This window comes from Ailuropoda melanoleuca, chromosome 8, assembly GCF_002007445.2.
Source record: "Ailuropoda melanoleuca isolate Jingjing chromosome 8, ASM200744v2, whole genome shotgun sequence".
Classification (NCBI taxonomy): Eukaryota; Metazoa; Chordata; class Mammalia; order Carnivora; family Ursidae; genus Ailuropoda; species Ailuropoda melanoleuca.
Window position 1 is genome coordinate 119928390 of NC_048225.1, and position 16675 is coordinate 119945064.

General features: G+C 50.9%; 1 protein-coding gene across 1 annotated transcript; it reads right to left on the reverse strand.

The window, feature by feature from the left end:
* Positions 1–158: 158 nt before the first annotated feature.
* Positions 159–16390, reverse strand: UCK2 (uridine-cytidine kinase 2; the record flags this gene model as incomplete). Its single annotated transcript, XM_034667221.1, has 6 exons — positions 159–592; positions 1826–1874; positions 4020–4117; positions 10035–10177; positions 15058–15154; positions 16204–16390. Coding segments are annotated over 6 exons (714 nt in total), but the record flags the coding sequence as incomplete, so codon positions are not given.
* Positions 16391–16675: the final 285 nt, after the last annotated feature.

Genomic DNA, 16675 nt, shown 5'->3' on the forward strand with positions numbered 1-16675 from the left:
CCCCCGCCCAGCACCTGAGCCTGCCCCCCCCGGAATACAGCGGCCATGGCCCCTTGGTGAGACTCCGGCTCGAGTCCCGAACACTCAAGTACAGGTCCTCCTGCACAATACTTACAGCAAACAGCTTTACAGAATTTGTACATTTACACAAAAATAGATCCTTTTATATATATATATGTATTTATAACTGGTTACACGTTGGATTCATAATTAGGCATCACCAGTAGTAGTTGGCACAGTTTGTCATTTAAGCTCAGGGTCAAATTCAGTTTCGTTTCGCCGCTCCAAAGCACAAAAAACAAACAAAAAAGGAAAAACAAAGGCATGTCATCTCCATGGTGTTTTCTTAAATACAGCAATGTCCTGGGAAAGCACATATATGGACGAACTGTGCCTCCTGCTTCCTCCTCCCGTCTCTTGAAGACAGGGGCCGGGCCTGAAGAAGACAGGGGTCAATGGGGACGGCTGCTAGACTCCGACGACTGCCTCTTGCGTGAAGGGATGTAGCCGTTGAGATAGCCATTGGTCTGCCGTTTGGAGAGCCCTCCGTTCAGGATGTCCTGAATGTGCTGCACAATGAGGTTGATGGCCACTGTGGGGCAGAGAGCGGCCGTGTTAGGGACAATGCAGGGAGGAGACAAGCCTTCTACCAGGGAACCCACCAGCTCCCCGTCCCAAGTAGACTGATCCCTGCAGAAGGCTCTTTCCTCCAAAAGAAAGGTAAGATGGGACTCTCTGTTCTTAGCGTTAGAAATAAATGATACATCCCAAGCAAGTGACTGATGTTAACATCACCAGATATGGAATAGACAGAGTGCTCTCCGAGATGCTGCACAAAAACACACAACACAACATCTCTCCAGGTTGTATCAACTGAATCCAATCACGAGGAAACAGATGAACCCAAATGGAGGGCCATTTACAAAATAACGGGCCTGTACTCCTCAAATCTATCTCCACATCTCTGAATGGGATGGCTGTTCCATGGCTATGAATGAAAATGCCCTTCTCTTTAAGAAATAACACAGTGAGGGGCGCCTGGGTGACTCAGTCGGCTGGGCATCCGACTCTCGGTTTCAGCTCAGGTCACGATCGCAGGGTCATGAGATGGAGCCCCGCGTCGCATTCCACACTCAGTGGGGAGTCTGCCTGAAATTCTCTCTCTCCCTCTCCCTCTGCCCCTCCCCCTTTCTCTCTCTCTAAAATAAATAAATTAAACCTTTAAAAAAAAAAAAAAAAGAAAGAAATACATAGTGAAATATTCATCACTATGATGGGCTCCCAAATAGCTCAGCAAAAAAATTAACTGCTTAAATGGGGGAAAGTTGAAATTAATTAAAAAGAGAATGAGAAGGGAGGGACTTCTCACAGATCATGCCCCAGCCTGCCTCAGTCCAGAGGTACCCCTACTTCTCAGACAAGCCGAAACCAGTCAATAAATGCAACCGGCTCTTTTGGAATGGCTACCTTGATGGCAGGTCATTCTAAATTAAGAAGAAAATGTGCTTTTGCTAAAAGGTGGCCTCGGATGCAAGGCCTCTAAGTGTCATTGCTGGGAGTGACAGCAGAGGACCGTCTCCAGCCCTCTGCTTTCTGCTAGAGAAGCATGAGTTCCTGTTTGTCACCATGCCCATACACACACATGCACAGGGGCCTGTTCCCAAGGCCAAACGTGTAGGCAGAAATCCCCTTCTGCCTCCCAATAGCAGACCAGTGGGTCAGCCACGTCCATGGAGGCTTGTTTGCTCACCACGTCATGTCCCAAAGTGTCACTGACATAGGGTAGAAGTTAAGCCCCACAGGATGACTCCCCACCAGGACTCACCTAGATTATCTGCACCTCTAGGAATGATCACATCAGCGTATTTCTTTGTCTGTGGAGAAAGATATTCACAAAACATTGAAGAGGAATTCAAGACAAAGTGACCCAAGCCTCTCTTGAGGGGCTATGAGAAAAGGGTCAGCCTTCCTACCAGTGACCCCAGAGAGTGGCAGCTTGAGGCTGCAAACATTGTATTTTTTATCCCCTTTATCTAAATTACAATAAATTAGCTCTCTTGATTTCTAATTATTAATGTTTTAATAGTGTTTAAGCTTATGACATGCACAGAGAACGTGGTCTTTGAAACCAAACTCATCACTGCCTCCTCCCTACCAAGAAAAATATGAATTAGAAAAGACCCAAATTGAAAAGGGAAGTGGTTCACCTTGGACTTCTACACACAGTCTGAAAGGTGACACCACTGATCCTATCACAAGGGTAAACCCAAGAAAAATAACCCCCCTGATGACCATTTTCATTGGCTCTGTTATCACACTTAAAAAGGAAAAAAAGAAAAAAAGTAAAGCCACAATTAGACACATTCCCCTTTTTGTTTTCTTATTTTACTGGGACTTTGTAGACCACTTTACAAATAACTGTGTTCTAGTACATGACCCAAGTTTAGGATAAGATCACATAAAAATGCCTTCAGCACATGGGCATCTCTGTACTGAAACCGTTCACATGCAACTGTGTCAGGCCCAAACCCAACCTGAACTAGGCAGACAAGTCATCAGATCCGAGCTCCTGGCTTACACGGGAATGACCTGATCTTCCCTGAGCAGAGTGGCTGGACAGTGGGAACAAGCAGAAACCACCCAAAAAATGTGCAGAATTTTAAGCTCTGTAAGTAACTAAGTAAAACAGCAGAAAATTGGCAGGTAACTCTAATTTATGTCCAATAGTAAGTTTACCTCGCGCTAGTATTAAGGTAAAAAGAGCAGAAGTCCTCAGATAGATAGATGAATGGATAAAATTTCCTAGCTTCTCCACTCCCTCTGCCCTCTGCCCAGAAACCTAATCCTGTGACCCAGTCCTCTCCAGGGGAATGAACAGGGCATCAGCATTACTCAGGCTGACTCAGAAAGTCCACCTGTCCCCAATCTAAAACAAAAGTCTAGTCTGGTTTGACGCAAAATCTACTAACCGACTTGAAGGAACAGATAGTTTTTGAGATCATACTTTTCCAGGAGAAAGAAAGAAGTTCATTACTAGGAGAAACAGAGAAATTCCCACACTCGGCCTCACTCTACACCTCTTCTCAATGCCCTCAGATCCCAGTCTCCCAAAAGAGATCACCCAAGATCAGGCTAAGTCCCAACGTCTCCCCACTCTCTCTTAGAGCTTAATTATAAATCGTTACAGAGTGAGACCATGGTGAGGCCAACCTGGTAAAGACACACAACACAGGTGCGGGCATCTCCTGAGGTAAACACTTCCTCTCAAACGACATCATCTCCTACGTCTTCCTCTACCACTACCTCTCCACCCACACAACTCCACATCTCTGTCCCAGGTGGCCCTCCCTCAACATTCAGCTGTCTGTCCCCATGAAGCCAAGAGTGTTTCCTGTGCCGAGGGCTGATTCACTAAACGCTGAAAATTCCCCATATCCCCAACCTTCCTTCTCTGTAAGCCACATCCCCAGAGAGTTCCCAGCTGCCACAGAAGGAATGATGAGCCTGTGCCAGGGCAGACGTATGGAAGCTTATTCCAGCATGGCAGGACACTTCCCACAGGGGAGCTGATACAGGGGCCAAAGACAAGCTCAAAGCGTGGGGGGGGGGGTTGTCTCTCAATGCAGTGGCCGAAGAGATTCAGAAGGAAATACCCTGTTGCTGAGCCCTCCCTGCACCAATGACTGCAACCATCACAGACCTTCTGAAGATCCCAATGGCTGAGTCTATGCTTCGATATGGTGCACCCTCACACCTTGAGCCCACCAAGTAAGGAGTGCAGAGCTGGTTGGAGTCAGACAGCAGGACCCTGAAGGACCATTCTGACAAAGATGGTGGCCTACAGCTCCCGGAGAACACAAAGCCCCAAAGGCTGCCCTTTCTTGGGACTGGAGGACAGAGGATCATTCAGAGAGCAATGAAATTCGGGCTGGGGGCTCCATCAACTTACATACCTTTATGTGTGCAATTCACTTTTAAATTCTAAATTCAACAAAAAACAAACCAAGAACACAACTCACTGGCAAGCAGAACTCCTCAAAGGCAGGCTTGACGAACGTAATGTACTGAGATAAAATCTGCTCAAGGTCCCTCCCTCTTTCGCTGATGTCCCTTAATACTATAAGAAAAGGAAAAACAAGAATCAAGAAAATGGTGCATGAGCCAACACATGTCCACCCTTCCTGAGGCAGACCAGGCTCACATGGACTCCACAATTACTCTGGATGATTCACAAGCCGGATTCCTGAGAGACTTAACCAAGAGCAGGTCAGCAGCAGCTTCAAGAAAAACAAGTTACATTTTTATTGCTATAGTCAAATTTGGCCATGACATAAGGATCTCTGAAGCAAAAGGCTGTCCAGCCTCAGCCAGCAGTCTTCTGGTTGCAAGCACCATTTGACCCAAATAAAATTTCAGTGTGAACAACATAAAAAGCAGGACAGTCCTGCAGAGCTCATAACAGGGAGCAGATGGGGCCCAGAGAGGAGGTGGGGCTCCCTGGCACAGAAGCCCCTTGTTCACCTGGATACTGTCCACTTACACTTACTTACCTGTGAGCAGGGCACTGACCTACTGCTGATGTGCCACCTTATCATGCCTGGCTCCTGCCACATGCCAGCCCCTAGAGGGGTGGAGGGCAGGCAGGCGGTCCAGCTGTGATCAGCCATTCCTGCTAACCTCAAGCACGGAGGCTTGCAAATAGAAAACCACTCACTGAAACATGACAACAGCACGGCTTTGGAAATGGTGGGCTGGAGGTATAAAGCCACCCGGGTGGATCCTCGCTCACCATCTTCTACCTTCTTCATCTAGGGCAGGATCATTCAGGGGCTTTCATCCATCCAACACCTTTACTACTGTAATAGAGTCTTGTCAAAAACCAGAAAAGGGCCTGACCATCCAAGGGACTGGAATCCTGGCTCTGCCACTCTGCACTAACCGCCCTGAGCCTCCGTTTCCCCCCCCAAACTCGGTAGTGAGAGTCTGGAAGGAGAGTCTCTCCATCAAAACAGCCTCTCCCTACAGGAGTTGCTGTAAATCTCAGTGCCACAGCTGCTCCATCTTCCACCCCGATCCACAAGGGGACCCTGACCATCAGCAATCATTTGTGAAGGCTCCTTGGCTCCTCTTGACCATTTCTTAGGTTACAGACTCCGCAGAGGATGAACCTCACTGCAAACCAACTAGGGAATACTTGTGAGTGCATTTCTGGACAGCCATGTCTCTAGAAAATTCTGTGCGTCCATGCATACATGCGCGCACGCAGAGAGGCAGGCAGGCAGGGGCATGAAAGAGGGAGGCTGTCAGGGTTAGGATTCGGGCTGGTGCGGAATCTGGACAATTAGATGACTAGAGGACCACGTTCCAGAGGGTCAGGTGACACTGCTAGACCTCCTGACCCTTCTACCAGCTCCTCCATTTACAAGGAGATTTCTCCGCAGGAACCCTGGTCACTGGTGGCTGGTCGTTCGTGTGTCAGGACTTGCCTCACAGCCCCTGCCGGCCCCCAGGGCTAGAGGAGGTGCCTCCCCCAGCCAGGAAATGGTGTTCTTGGGCATTCTGACACGGGTGGGGGGAGGGGCGGTGCCGGCGGCTCTGCCAGGGAGACAGGGCCAAGGAAGAGGCCGAGCAGCCGCCACGTGGCTCACCCCCACAGGCCTCCGGAGCCCTGGCACGCCCGCTAACGGGCTCCCCTCGGCCAAAACATACAGCCAGTGTGGCCTCCAATTCTTCACGTCCCCAGATAAAGTACAAAGAAAAAAGGAAGCCAGGGCAAAGGGTATCAGAGCTGGGGGAAAAAACAAACACACGCCCGCACTCTGGCAGCTTGTACTTAGAAGCCCTGATGTGTTTGTTGCACAAGACATGCTTTTCACACAAGTGCGACCGGCGTGAGCAGCGTGAGCACCGTGTCCTTCCCCTGGCACGCACACACGGGCACACGGGCTCTCACCCAGCTCTCCTGCTGCCCTCGGCCCCGGCCTGCGGCTCCCTTGTCACCTGCAGCCCTGACAGCGTCCCCTGCTCCGCCACCGCGTGACGAATGCGCCAGGGGGCAGCGCGGGGAGCAGGACAGTCACACTGAGGCCACTCTAGGGCCCAAGCTACCCCTCGGTCCGCCATCTGGAGCAAGGCAGGCAGCACAGACCGGGTTCCAATCCTGACCCCACTCTTACCTCTGTGACCTTAGACAGGTGACTTGACCTCTGTGAATCTCATTTTCCTTAACTGTAAAATAGAGACACGATACACAGAGACTTCCTCATGAAGTCGTTACTCCAGAAAACCCTTCTGCGCTGTGGCTGGTACATAGTATGCGTTCAATAAACCTGTGCGCTGTGGCTGGTACATAGTATGCGTTCAATAAACCTGAGTTTTGGCCACAGACTACGACAGTAACAGAATCTGGGAAGCTTCCCTGACAGAGCAGGCCCCTGGGAGGGCAGCGTCTGTGAACTCAGGGGAGCTCAGGGGAGCAGGGCAGACCCAGCTGAGAGCCGGGGGTCCCGCAGAGCAGGGGAAAGGTGGGAGTGGGGGGTGCAGTGCGGGAGGGACAGCAGGGCACAGACACGTGGGAAAACATAGTGGAGAGGGAGAAACAGAGAAGACAGGGAGCCATCCTCCAGTTTCTACCCTGGAAAAGGAAACAGGAAACGGGTAAGAATGTTGCCCAGACATTGGGAATGTGCAAAATCAAAAGGTATCACCCACCTCTGCTCCCCGAGAGCCTTCTACTGAGTTATCACCTCAAACAGTCCGAGACCCCTCCTCGAGCCAAGGACAACACAAGGCCAGCCAGTTCACCACACCGAAGTGCCGGGCCCCTCAGGCGAAGTCAGGAAACAGGGCCAAGCCAAGGCCTGAGTCAGAACAAGGTCTTGGCACAAACCGGAAACTCCAGGGACTCAAAGCCGGCTCCCCGGTCATCACTCTGACCTGGCACACTTGCTTGGAAAGGAAAGGCCCTTTCCAAAGAGGGCAGAAAGGGCAGGAAACTACCCGTCTGCCCACCTTCCCTATTTGGCTCTCACCCCCGCCCTTCCAAAGCCACCAGGGCTCCTCTGGTCAGCCAAAGCCAAGAACAAGATTTAGAAGGACCCAGAATAAATATATTTCCTCAATGGTTCAGTCAATTCACTTTAAAAATTAGCCGAGGAAATATGTTCTCTAGTAACAGAACAGATTGATTATCTCAAGGTCCACGGCGGCCCTGAAGCTATGGGAACTGGACACAGAGAATTAGAGCAGGAGAGAGAGTAGGCATCAGCCTCCTTGGTCTCCTGTCTCAGTTCTTCCCTCTCCCCGAATTCAAGGGTGGGTTAGAGTAAATAGCACACATGGAGGGAAGGTGAAAGCTGGAAGAAGCCAATACCCCTTAAGTATGAGGGGTTCCCGTGATGGAGGTAAGTGTTTCTCCAAGGCTGCATGGCTCAAAGGCAAATCGCCCGTTGCACATGATGGTCAACTCTGACTGCAAGGGTCACAGGCCCAGGAAGTGTGACACACAGAAGGGTAAAACCATGGCACTAACTCAAGTCTCCAGGAATGTTCTGAGGCCCAGCAGCTGCTCCTGACTAACCCACCCTCCCACCCCACAAAGCACATGCCAGGTATGTTTTCTGTCCTACATGAACAGAGAATGAACTTGTAGAAGCAGGTGGAAAGGCCCCACAAGTCCCCCAGGAAAGTGACTCGCCAGCAGGTGACATGAGACAGAGGCCTGAGAGGGAAAGCGGCAGCCTCCCTGGGAGCATCAGGGATGCGACGGAGAAACGCCACAGAAAGCCACCATCACCTCCTGTCTCCCTCCCGTTTCGCACAACAATCCCAGTACAAGAGAGCAAGGGAGAATTTTCTGTGCCATCGGCGCCATGATGATCTGTTTCAATTAGAGGCCAAGATCGTCTGACTGCCAAGGACTCTGAATTCTGTATTTCTCCAACTTGGTTCTAATTTCCTGTGCCATGGCTCACCCACCCTCCTCCCTCAAGCAGAACTGCGCCCCCCGGACTTCAGCACCACCTACTGACCGAAGGATGGGATCAGGCCCGAGACCAAGTCCTGAGGACACGATGACCACTCAGAGGTTCTGACCAGTCCTGATGGAAAACTCAGGAAAACAGAACGTCTACCATCTCGGGCAAAGCAGACTCCTGATCTAAACACATTGTTACCAGCTGATGCACTGCTAGGCATGTAACAGGCATTACTGTTCATCTCACAACCCAGGGGTACTGATCAATACATAATCAACCAACACGAGTATCCCTACGTATGAGGTACAAAGAGGTTACAACATAACCTGCCCGAGGTCACACATCTAAATGGGGAAATCAGGATTTAAGTTCAGTTCATCTGACTCCAATTTCTCCCCCCACATTGGGGCATCACGCTGCCTCCCTCATTTGACAGACTAATGCGGACACTGAGATGGACCAAGGCAGGACCTGGGTTTGGGGACCAAGGTGATACAACCAGGTCCTGGGGCAGATGCATGAGGGACTATCCGACTCAGGCCTTGATTATCTATTTAAAAAGACCATGCAACTCTTTCCTGGCCAAAGTCATGACCCTAAAAACAGGCCTGTCTCCTTCACCTGACTGGCAAAGAAACCCAAGCCTGGGAAGTCACATGAGCCCCAAGAGCCACCAAAGTCACAAAGCTAGCCCGAGGCAGTGGGATGAGAATATGGGCCTCCCACTCTCCTTTCTTCCATTGCAGAGCTCTACCCCTCACCCACCCCACCTGGGAGTGGAAGTGTAGGAACAACTCACTAATAGAGCGTAGACACTACTCCTTGGGAGGACAAAACCCAGGGACTGACTTCTCTATATTCCGCTGGTTCCATTTATAGTTCTTGCAAAGACAGGACTTAAGTGGTTAAAGCACGAAATTGTGTCATGAACCGAGAAGAGAAAATGTCACAGGCTTTGCAGTCAGGAGGCTCTGGGCTGGAACGTATAAAATTCCAATCTGCTCATGATTTGCTCTGAGACTTGAGCTACCCTCGTCACTCCTGGGATCTCGTTCCTCTTCCACGAGACGGGGACTTCGAAGCCTTGCTCACTTTCCTCACCTTCCATTGCTGTCTTCCTCACCCCCACCCCCACAGCTTCCACGGCCCCCACAGGGGGGCTGTCATTTTCTGACTCTGCTGGTACCGTCTCATCCCTGCCACCTCCTACAGCAGCCCTACCTGCAGTCTTCACTCCCACTCCCTCCATCAGAGTCATCTCCCAACAGAGAGCTGAGGCCCTTTCGTATGCCCTGCTCAAAAACCCTTGGTAGCTCTCCCTCATCAACCAGAGACCAAATTGGAAGCCACAGTCCCCGTAATCCGCCTCAAGCAATTTCTAGCATCTCTCCGGACAGCCCTCTAGGAATTCCAGCCCCCTGCTTCCCGGAACAAGCCTGCGTGCCTGTATTTGCACTGTGTAATTTCTTGGGTGTCTGCATCATCACCTAGCACATCCCCCATGAAGCCTCCTGATGCCCTAGTGGAAGCAAGGGCTCCGCTCAGTGTTCTACAGGGCTGAATTCATGGGCTCCACTCCCCACCGAAGGGCAGCTGTCCCTCAGGACACCAGGCGTGGGGACCTTCACAGGCACACCCTCCGTAAGGCCTGCAGAGGCAATGACCGAGCGACTTTACTCCACAGCTGCCTGGAGAGAGTGACCAAACCTCCATAGAGCTTTCTGGAAAATAAAGGGCTAGAAGCAGGCTGGTGGGGACAAGCTGCCCAGCGCTGCAGGCACTAGGGATTCCTGCCCCCAGACATCCTAGTTAGCTCCTGTCTTGATTAAGATGCTTGTGGGAAAACCATAAAGAACTGGGCATTTAATCAAAGTTTTCCAGCAAAACCACAACATAAACTTCTGATTTCATCTCCGTGACCTCACAAGCCTTTCGCTATCCAAAACAGTGACTAATCCCTTCTCAGATGTCACCAAATGTTTGAGCCGCAGGACATCCTGGGACTGACTCAGCTGGACTGGGCCACCAACGGGGCCACTGGAGGCTTCTAGAACACACCTCTGCGGGAGAGCCGGGTGTCCGCATCTGTGTCCACGAAAAGCTTCATCTGGAAGAGGTCTCGCACCTCCTGGGAGTAGAAGGCCAGGATCCCTTCGAAGAGCACCACATCCGCGGGGTACACAGTGACCGTCTCCTCCTTCCTGCAAAGCACACAGCAGATGACGGGCCGAACCAGGCACGGTGAGCAAAGAGAGGAGGACAGCGGTGTCTGATTCTGGGGTCCCCTCCCCGTAGACCTATAGCAGGACCAAAAGGGGGAAGCTAACGCAGCCTTGCAGGGCCCTTGGACCACCGCTGAAGACCGATCAAACGGCCACCACGACTGGGGCAAAGGTCTCCTCTGGCTAGCTCTTCTGAGCTCTCCCCATAAAGCAGAAATAGAAGGCAGTCGTCCCTCTCCTTGGAGTAACAAAACATGCTGTTGAACGCACAACAGAGACAGACAGAAGCAGATGTGATTTCTTCTTTTCTCTGGAGGCATCTCCAGGAATGCTCTCAGGCCCGGCATTTATGGAAGCTAACATTGAACTTTCACAAACAGAAACTCACAGTCTTCTCCCAACAGCCCCACCCCTCCCCTGTCCAGAGCAACTGAAGGAGGCAGGAAGGGACCAGAGAGAAGGAGGCAGAAAAAGGAAGTTGCGCAGAAGAGGAGAGAGGAGAGGAAGCATCTATGGGGAAGGAAAGCCTCCGGAGCTCCGTCTGGCCTGGCTCCGCCTCCAGCAGCACCGAGGCTGTGGGTCCGGGGCTGCAGGTGCTCTTCCTCCCCCTCCTCCTCCTCAGTGAGGCAGGGGGGCGCTATACCTCTCCATCTAGCCCACAGGGTCTCCATCTGCTTCTGTCCGAACCATCACCTACCTACCGCCCCTTGCTCGAAAGTCATTGAAAGGAAAGTAGTAGTTACCAGTGCAAAGTTTACTACTCATGCGGACATTGAGGAATAAAACCAAATAAAACAAAATTTTTTAAGGTTCCTTAAGACAATGGGTTTTTCTGTGCAAACACAGGGAAGTCGGCAGCTGCCCACGCAAGAGGATGCCCTGAACTTCCCTCCTGTAAACACTCTTTGATTCCTTATTAGCTCAGACCCTTGGATTCCTGTCTAAATTCTAAGGCAGGCACTACTGAAGCAACTACCAAAGCGGCAGAATAATGAGGCATAAGAGACAATAGAAGAGGACCACCGGGTGAGTAAGATTAGGAGACTCTCTAGAACAGTGATGTGACATGGATGCATAAGGAATCATCCGGAGTGCTTTAAAAAATATATATATATGGCCGTGGGCGCCTGGATGGCTCAGTCGGTTAAGAGACAGACTCTTGGTTTCGGCTCAGGTCGTGTTGTCAAGGTCGTGAGACTGAGGGGCGCCTGGGTGGCTCAGTCCTTAAGCGTCTGCCTTCGGCTCAGGGCGTGAACCCGGCGTTCCGGGATCGAGTCCCACATCGGGCTCCTCCACTAGGAGCCTGCTTCTTCCTCTCCCACTCCCCCTGCTTGTGTTCCCTCTCTCTCTGGCTGTCTCTCTGTCAAATAAATAAATAAAATCTTTAAAAAAAAAAAAAAAAAGATTCTCTCTCCCTTTCCCTTTGTGCCCCCCCCTTGCATGTGCACACACACACACGCTCTCCCTCTCTCTCTCAAATAAATAGAATCTTTAAAAAAATGTATGCCTGGGCCCTACCCTGCGGGGCTCTGATTTCATTCATCTGGGGTAGAGCCAGAGTGTTGGTGTTTTATAAAACCGCCCCAAGTGTTTCTAACAAGTGGCCAGGGGTGAGGAGCACCAGTCCAGAGGAATGTCAGCTACCAGAAAACAGGGTGCCTGCCTACCGTGGTTTAGGATAAAGAACTTAACCGGACAGAGTTCAGAAGGGAAATGGGTAGAAGAAAGGACCAGTGAGTGAGTAAAATTAAAAGCCACCGTGGGCAACTGCCCTGCATGAAGGAGGGTGCAAAAAAAGTCTCTGCTGGGGAACAGAGGATGTGTGTATGCAGAGGGGGTGGGATGCCCAGGGCTCCGTCTGGAAAACACACTAACAGAGTCACCGTGACCGTGCGAGGTTTATGTGTGCTGGTCAGGACACCTGGCGGAGAAGCATGAACAGGGAACAGGTTTTCTACCTCAACAAACATGCCTCTTCAATCCCGGGAAAGCAGGGAGAACGTAAGTGTGTGCTGGTGTTGGTGCCCCAAGAACCTGGACTCGAGCCCTTCCCAAGGGAGCAGGTCCATCTCGGGAGGAGTAACCTTCAAAACAGCCCAGAGCTAACAACACGTCTACTGAGGAACCACCAGCCCAGAACACATGAGGAGCCACGCTTGGTGCAATATTCTGCACAGACGTTCAGAGTCTGGCTGGGAAGTCCACATGAGATACCGAGACTATGAGAGCATCTGAGATACACTAAATCCAAGCGTCTCGTTTGGCTTATGAGGAAGGGCAAGGTCAGAGCGGGGTGTTTACAGCAAACAAGAGTCTCCTCTGTCTTAGTCCAACATCTGTTTGTACATCCCCATGAAAAGGCTCGTGGATGCTCGGGAGCAGTAAACTCTGAACAGCTGGGTCCTTACCAAGTGGCCCTTGAGAGTGGAGGGACTGCTGTGGTCAAAAGTGGTCAGGAGAAGTTTCACAAAGAGATGGGCTGTGGGCCACTGAAGAATAGGGTTATAAAATATAAGGTCTGAAAGGAATCAGGAGGAAGAAAAAGTGAATCACATCTAGATGGGGAATTCTGCTGCGGTTTCTTTTGTTAATCCGTGAACCCCTCCTGCTGGCACAGGCTACCCCCCCCCCACCTTCTATCTGGTCAGGTCCTGCCTCCTGCCAACCACCGCCTGACCTCGGGCCCTTAGGAGTCTCTCACCCGGCCTACAACTCCAAGGGCTTCATAAATAACACTGTGGATCCTCTCTTCCTGCCACCAGAATGATCAGCTCCCACATAACAGCCGTCTGGGACTCCTTCCTGCCAACATGTTGGAGCTCTAGCCCTCTCCTCTCTGGGGCCTGCCTCCTAGCCACTCTTCCGCACACTCACCCCCATCCTGCCACTCCTAACCAGATGCAATTCCCCACCAAGCTCATCCCTGAAATGCTTCCCGACCCGTCACCTTGAAAATCCCCTTCTCCAACGACTTCTTATGCTTTCCAATATACAGCTTAAATATGACCCCCTCTATACAACCTGCTCTAAATACTCCAGCCCTTCCTCCCTCCTTCACACTTCACATGGGCCCTTACCTTAGTTATCAGGCTGCATTTTAATTTCGTAGCAGTGCCCCGCCCTGGACCTGAGAGCTGACGGGCTCCCTGTGGGTTTCTTGTGGACAGGACATCACCCCCACTCCCTGCTAAGGCTAGAAACTACAATTCCCAGAATCCTTTTCCCTCTGGGTCCCAGGATGCTTTGCCAATGGGAAGCGTAGAAGATGAAACAAAACCCACATAATTTTTAGGAGACCTTAATAGCCACACAAGGCAACTTTTGCAGACGCTCCGCAAGTCTCCCCCTGCCCTTGGAGGCTGGGGCACAGATCTGGCAGCTTCTTAGACTTGCCACGGACCCTGGCTTCTTCTCCAATGCCTCAGACTACAGCCTCCCAGATCTCAGCTCTCCCAGCAGCCCCCTCTACGCTCTTACTAGCTCCAACTCCTATACTAAACCTCTTTTTGCCTGCACGGTCTGTGGTGGTTTGATGCTGGAGGTGCATTTTGTTCTTGGAGTTTTCGGCACAGTAGCATCTGGTCCATAGTAGGACACGCTTCAGAAGATACGGGTGAGGGATGAAGGGGAGGCGCTAAGCACCCTGGCTTTCCAGCACAATGTGTTCACTCCCTTCCTCCTCCAAACAATCTTTGCCACACCCTCAAGTTCTGGGAAAGGCACAGAACATGTGAGGAATCCCGCACTGATGGTGGGCTGAGATATGAACTAAAGGACACACAGGGAGATAAAGATGGGCTTTCAATTATAGAGACATTTGGTAGTGAAAGATGCATGAAATCTAATTTCCCACTAAAAAAAAAAATTCCACTCGAGAGAATGAAAGAAAGGAACCAAGAAGGAACGATGAAAAGCAGGTGGGAGAAACTTTCAAAACAGTGCAGGGCTGAAAACAACACTTACTGAGCAATTACTAGCCCAGAATAAGGAGCAACTACGCATGCTTTAAATGCCATTCAGAAGTTTAGAGGGGGCACCTGGGTGGCACAGCGGTTAAGCGTCTGCCTTCGGCTCAGGGTGTGATCCCGGTGTTGTGGGATCGAACCCCACATCAGGCTCCTCTGCTATGAGCCTGCTTCTTCCTCTCCCACTCCCCCTGCTTGTGTTCCCTCTCTCGCTGGCTGTCTCTATCACTGTCGAAAAAATTAATAAAATATTTAAAAAAAAAAAAGTTTAGAGTCCACCTGGGAAGTCCCCAAGGAGACAGACTGAGCACAGAGTCCTGGGAGGCTCGAGGGAGCTTGGGAGCCTGGCCAGCAGGCGTGAGTCCTCTTGTAGCCTCATGCAACCACTCAGAGGGAAAGAAGATGAGCCCCTCCTCTAGACCCAATCAGAAGCAAGAACACAGATCAGCAGAAAGGACTAACTGAGAAACTCTCCTGAGAGTTGAGCGTCTGGTCTCTGGTGACCTCAGTGCTCTCAGACCTCCCTGCAAGGTCCAACCAGGAGAGAAGAAAGAACAGTTTTCTTTGTTCTTCCTGTGTCCTCTGCCTGGCCCCTTTACATCTTATTCCAGGAACAAAGCTCGGGGCTGTGAATCAGGACAAGTGTATAGTCCCTCCCCTGCGCTCAAATTCATGAACCTGTCCTTACAGAGTTAGCAAAATGTGATGAGCGTACTGTTCCAGGAAGCGCCAGGTAAACTCCCCAACCCGTGCACACCCATGGCGCATGTTGCTGCCGTTCACAGACAGGCGGCTACGGGCAGGGGGTAGGGGAGGACGCAGCCTGCAGCCTGAGAAACGGGAATCCTCTGCGAGCGGCGAGGAGCAATGCCCAGCCCCGAACAGCTCACTTACCGGGAATGGGAAACAAAGTCATACACGGGAATCTGCACTGTCTTCCCTTCAGTGATTTCTTTGAGTGTCTTGAAGATGAGTTCATTGTCAAAGGCATCTGCAGGAAATCAGACGGTTAAAATGTTGCCGAATTTTAAAATGATTTCTCCTATAATTACCCACATCTATTTCCTGGACGTATACCACACCCTAGAGGAATACATATACCCCACCGAAAAAAGCCAGATCTCTACCCAAAGCAGAAAGCAAATGTCCTGGATCTCAAAACAGAACGTATGAATGCGTTCTGAGAAACTCACTTCTTTTTTCTACCTTTCCATCCCACCCTTGGCCTCTGCCATCTCTCTCCTCCAAGTTCAGCTGCTATCCTGAGAACTGGCACACGTTAACCTGGAAAGCATACACACGACTAGGGGAACATAAGGGGCACCAAGTTTTGATTCCAACAGTTGTAAGAACCAAAACCAGTGATGCCTGGGTGGCTCAGTCGGTTAAACTTCTGCCTTCGGCTCAGGTCATGAGATCCCAGAGTCCTGGGATCGAGTCCCATATCGGGTTCCCTGCTCAGCGGGGAGCCTGCTTCTCCAGTTCTGCCTGCTGCTCCCCATGCTTATGCTCCTCGCTCTGACAAATAAATAAAATCTTAAAAAAAAAAAAAAAAAAGAAGAAGAAGAACCAAAACCAGCTGAAGGGCAATGTGCTCATCTGGTACTGTCAAGGCAAAAGTCACGCATTCATCCTGGACTCTCCATGGTCCTTTCTGCCAATCAGTGAGTTTCATACCCTGCCATGTACACACATGTGTGGGATGGTGGGGGCGGAGGGGGCCCTGGCTGCTTTAGATCAGAGGCAGAACAGGCTGTGTTTGTGCTATCCTGTGTCTGGCCAATCTCAAGTAACAGACCCACATAGAGTCGCTCTGGTTCAGATGCAGATGGAATCCGTTATTTACTAAGCCATGCAACTAAGCGTGCGTTTCCAAAATTCCTTCTTTAGGCCCCACTATAACCCCGCAAGGTATTTATTCATCCCCCATTTTATCAATTGAAACAGATTCCAAGAGGTCAAACAACTTCCTCAGTGAATGAGAGGGCGAGCACATACACCCACACCCCCACACCCCCACACCCTCAACTCCTGACTCACCCGGGTGATCGAAATTGAACTGGCCCTTCAGGGCTTTGGCCTTCTGCTCTGAAGTGAGGACGCGGTAGAAGCTATCCTGGCTCAGGATGACCACCTGCTTCTGGCGACAGTCCACCTCATTCTGTCCCAGGAGCTGCACAATCTTAGCACAGACGGAAGACTGCAGGAGAGAAGAGAAGGTGGAGGATTAAAGGCTACAGAGTAGCTCACGAATGCACACGCCCCACGCAAGGCGCTTCTGGAAAGAAGAACCCAAAGGCTATCATCTTGCATGATGGATTAGAAGGCTAAAGGAGAAAGACAGTTGGCTGAGAGGGGGTCCCAGAGTCTCTTCCTCCCCCTCCTAAACACAGCTTACTACTCGCAGGTATCTGCAGGGGTCTCAACGGGGAGGAGGGCAGTAATTCCTACCTCCTCTTCCATGAAGTCTTTTCTAAAGCTACGATTACAAAGGAGCATGAATTTATTTATC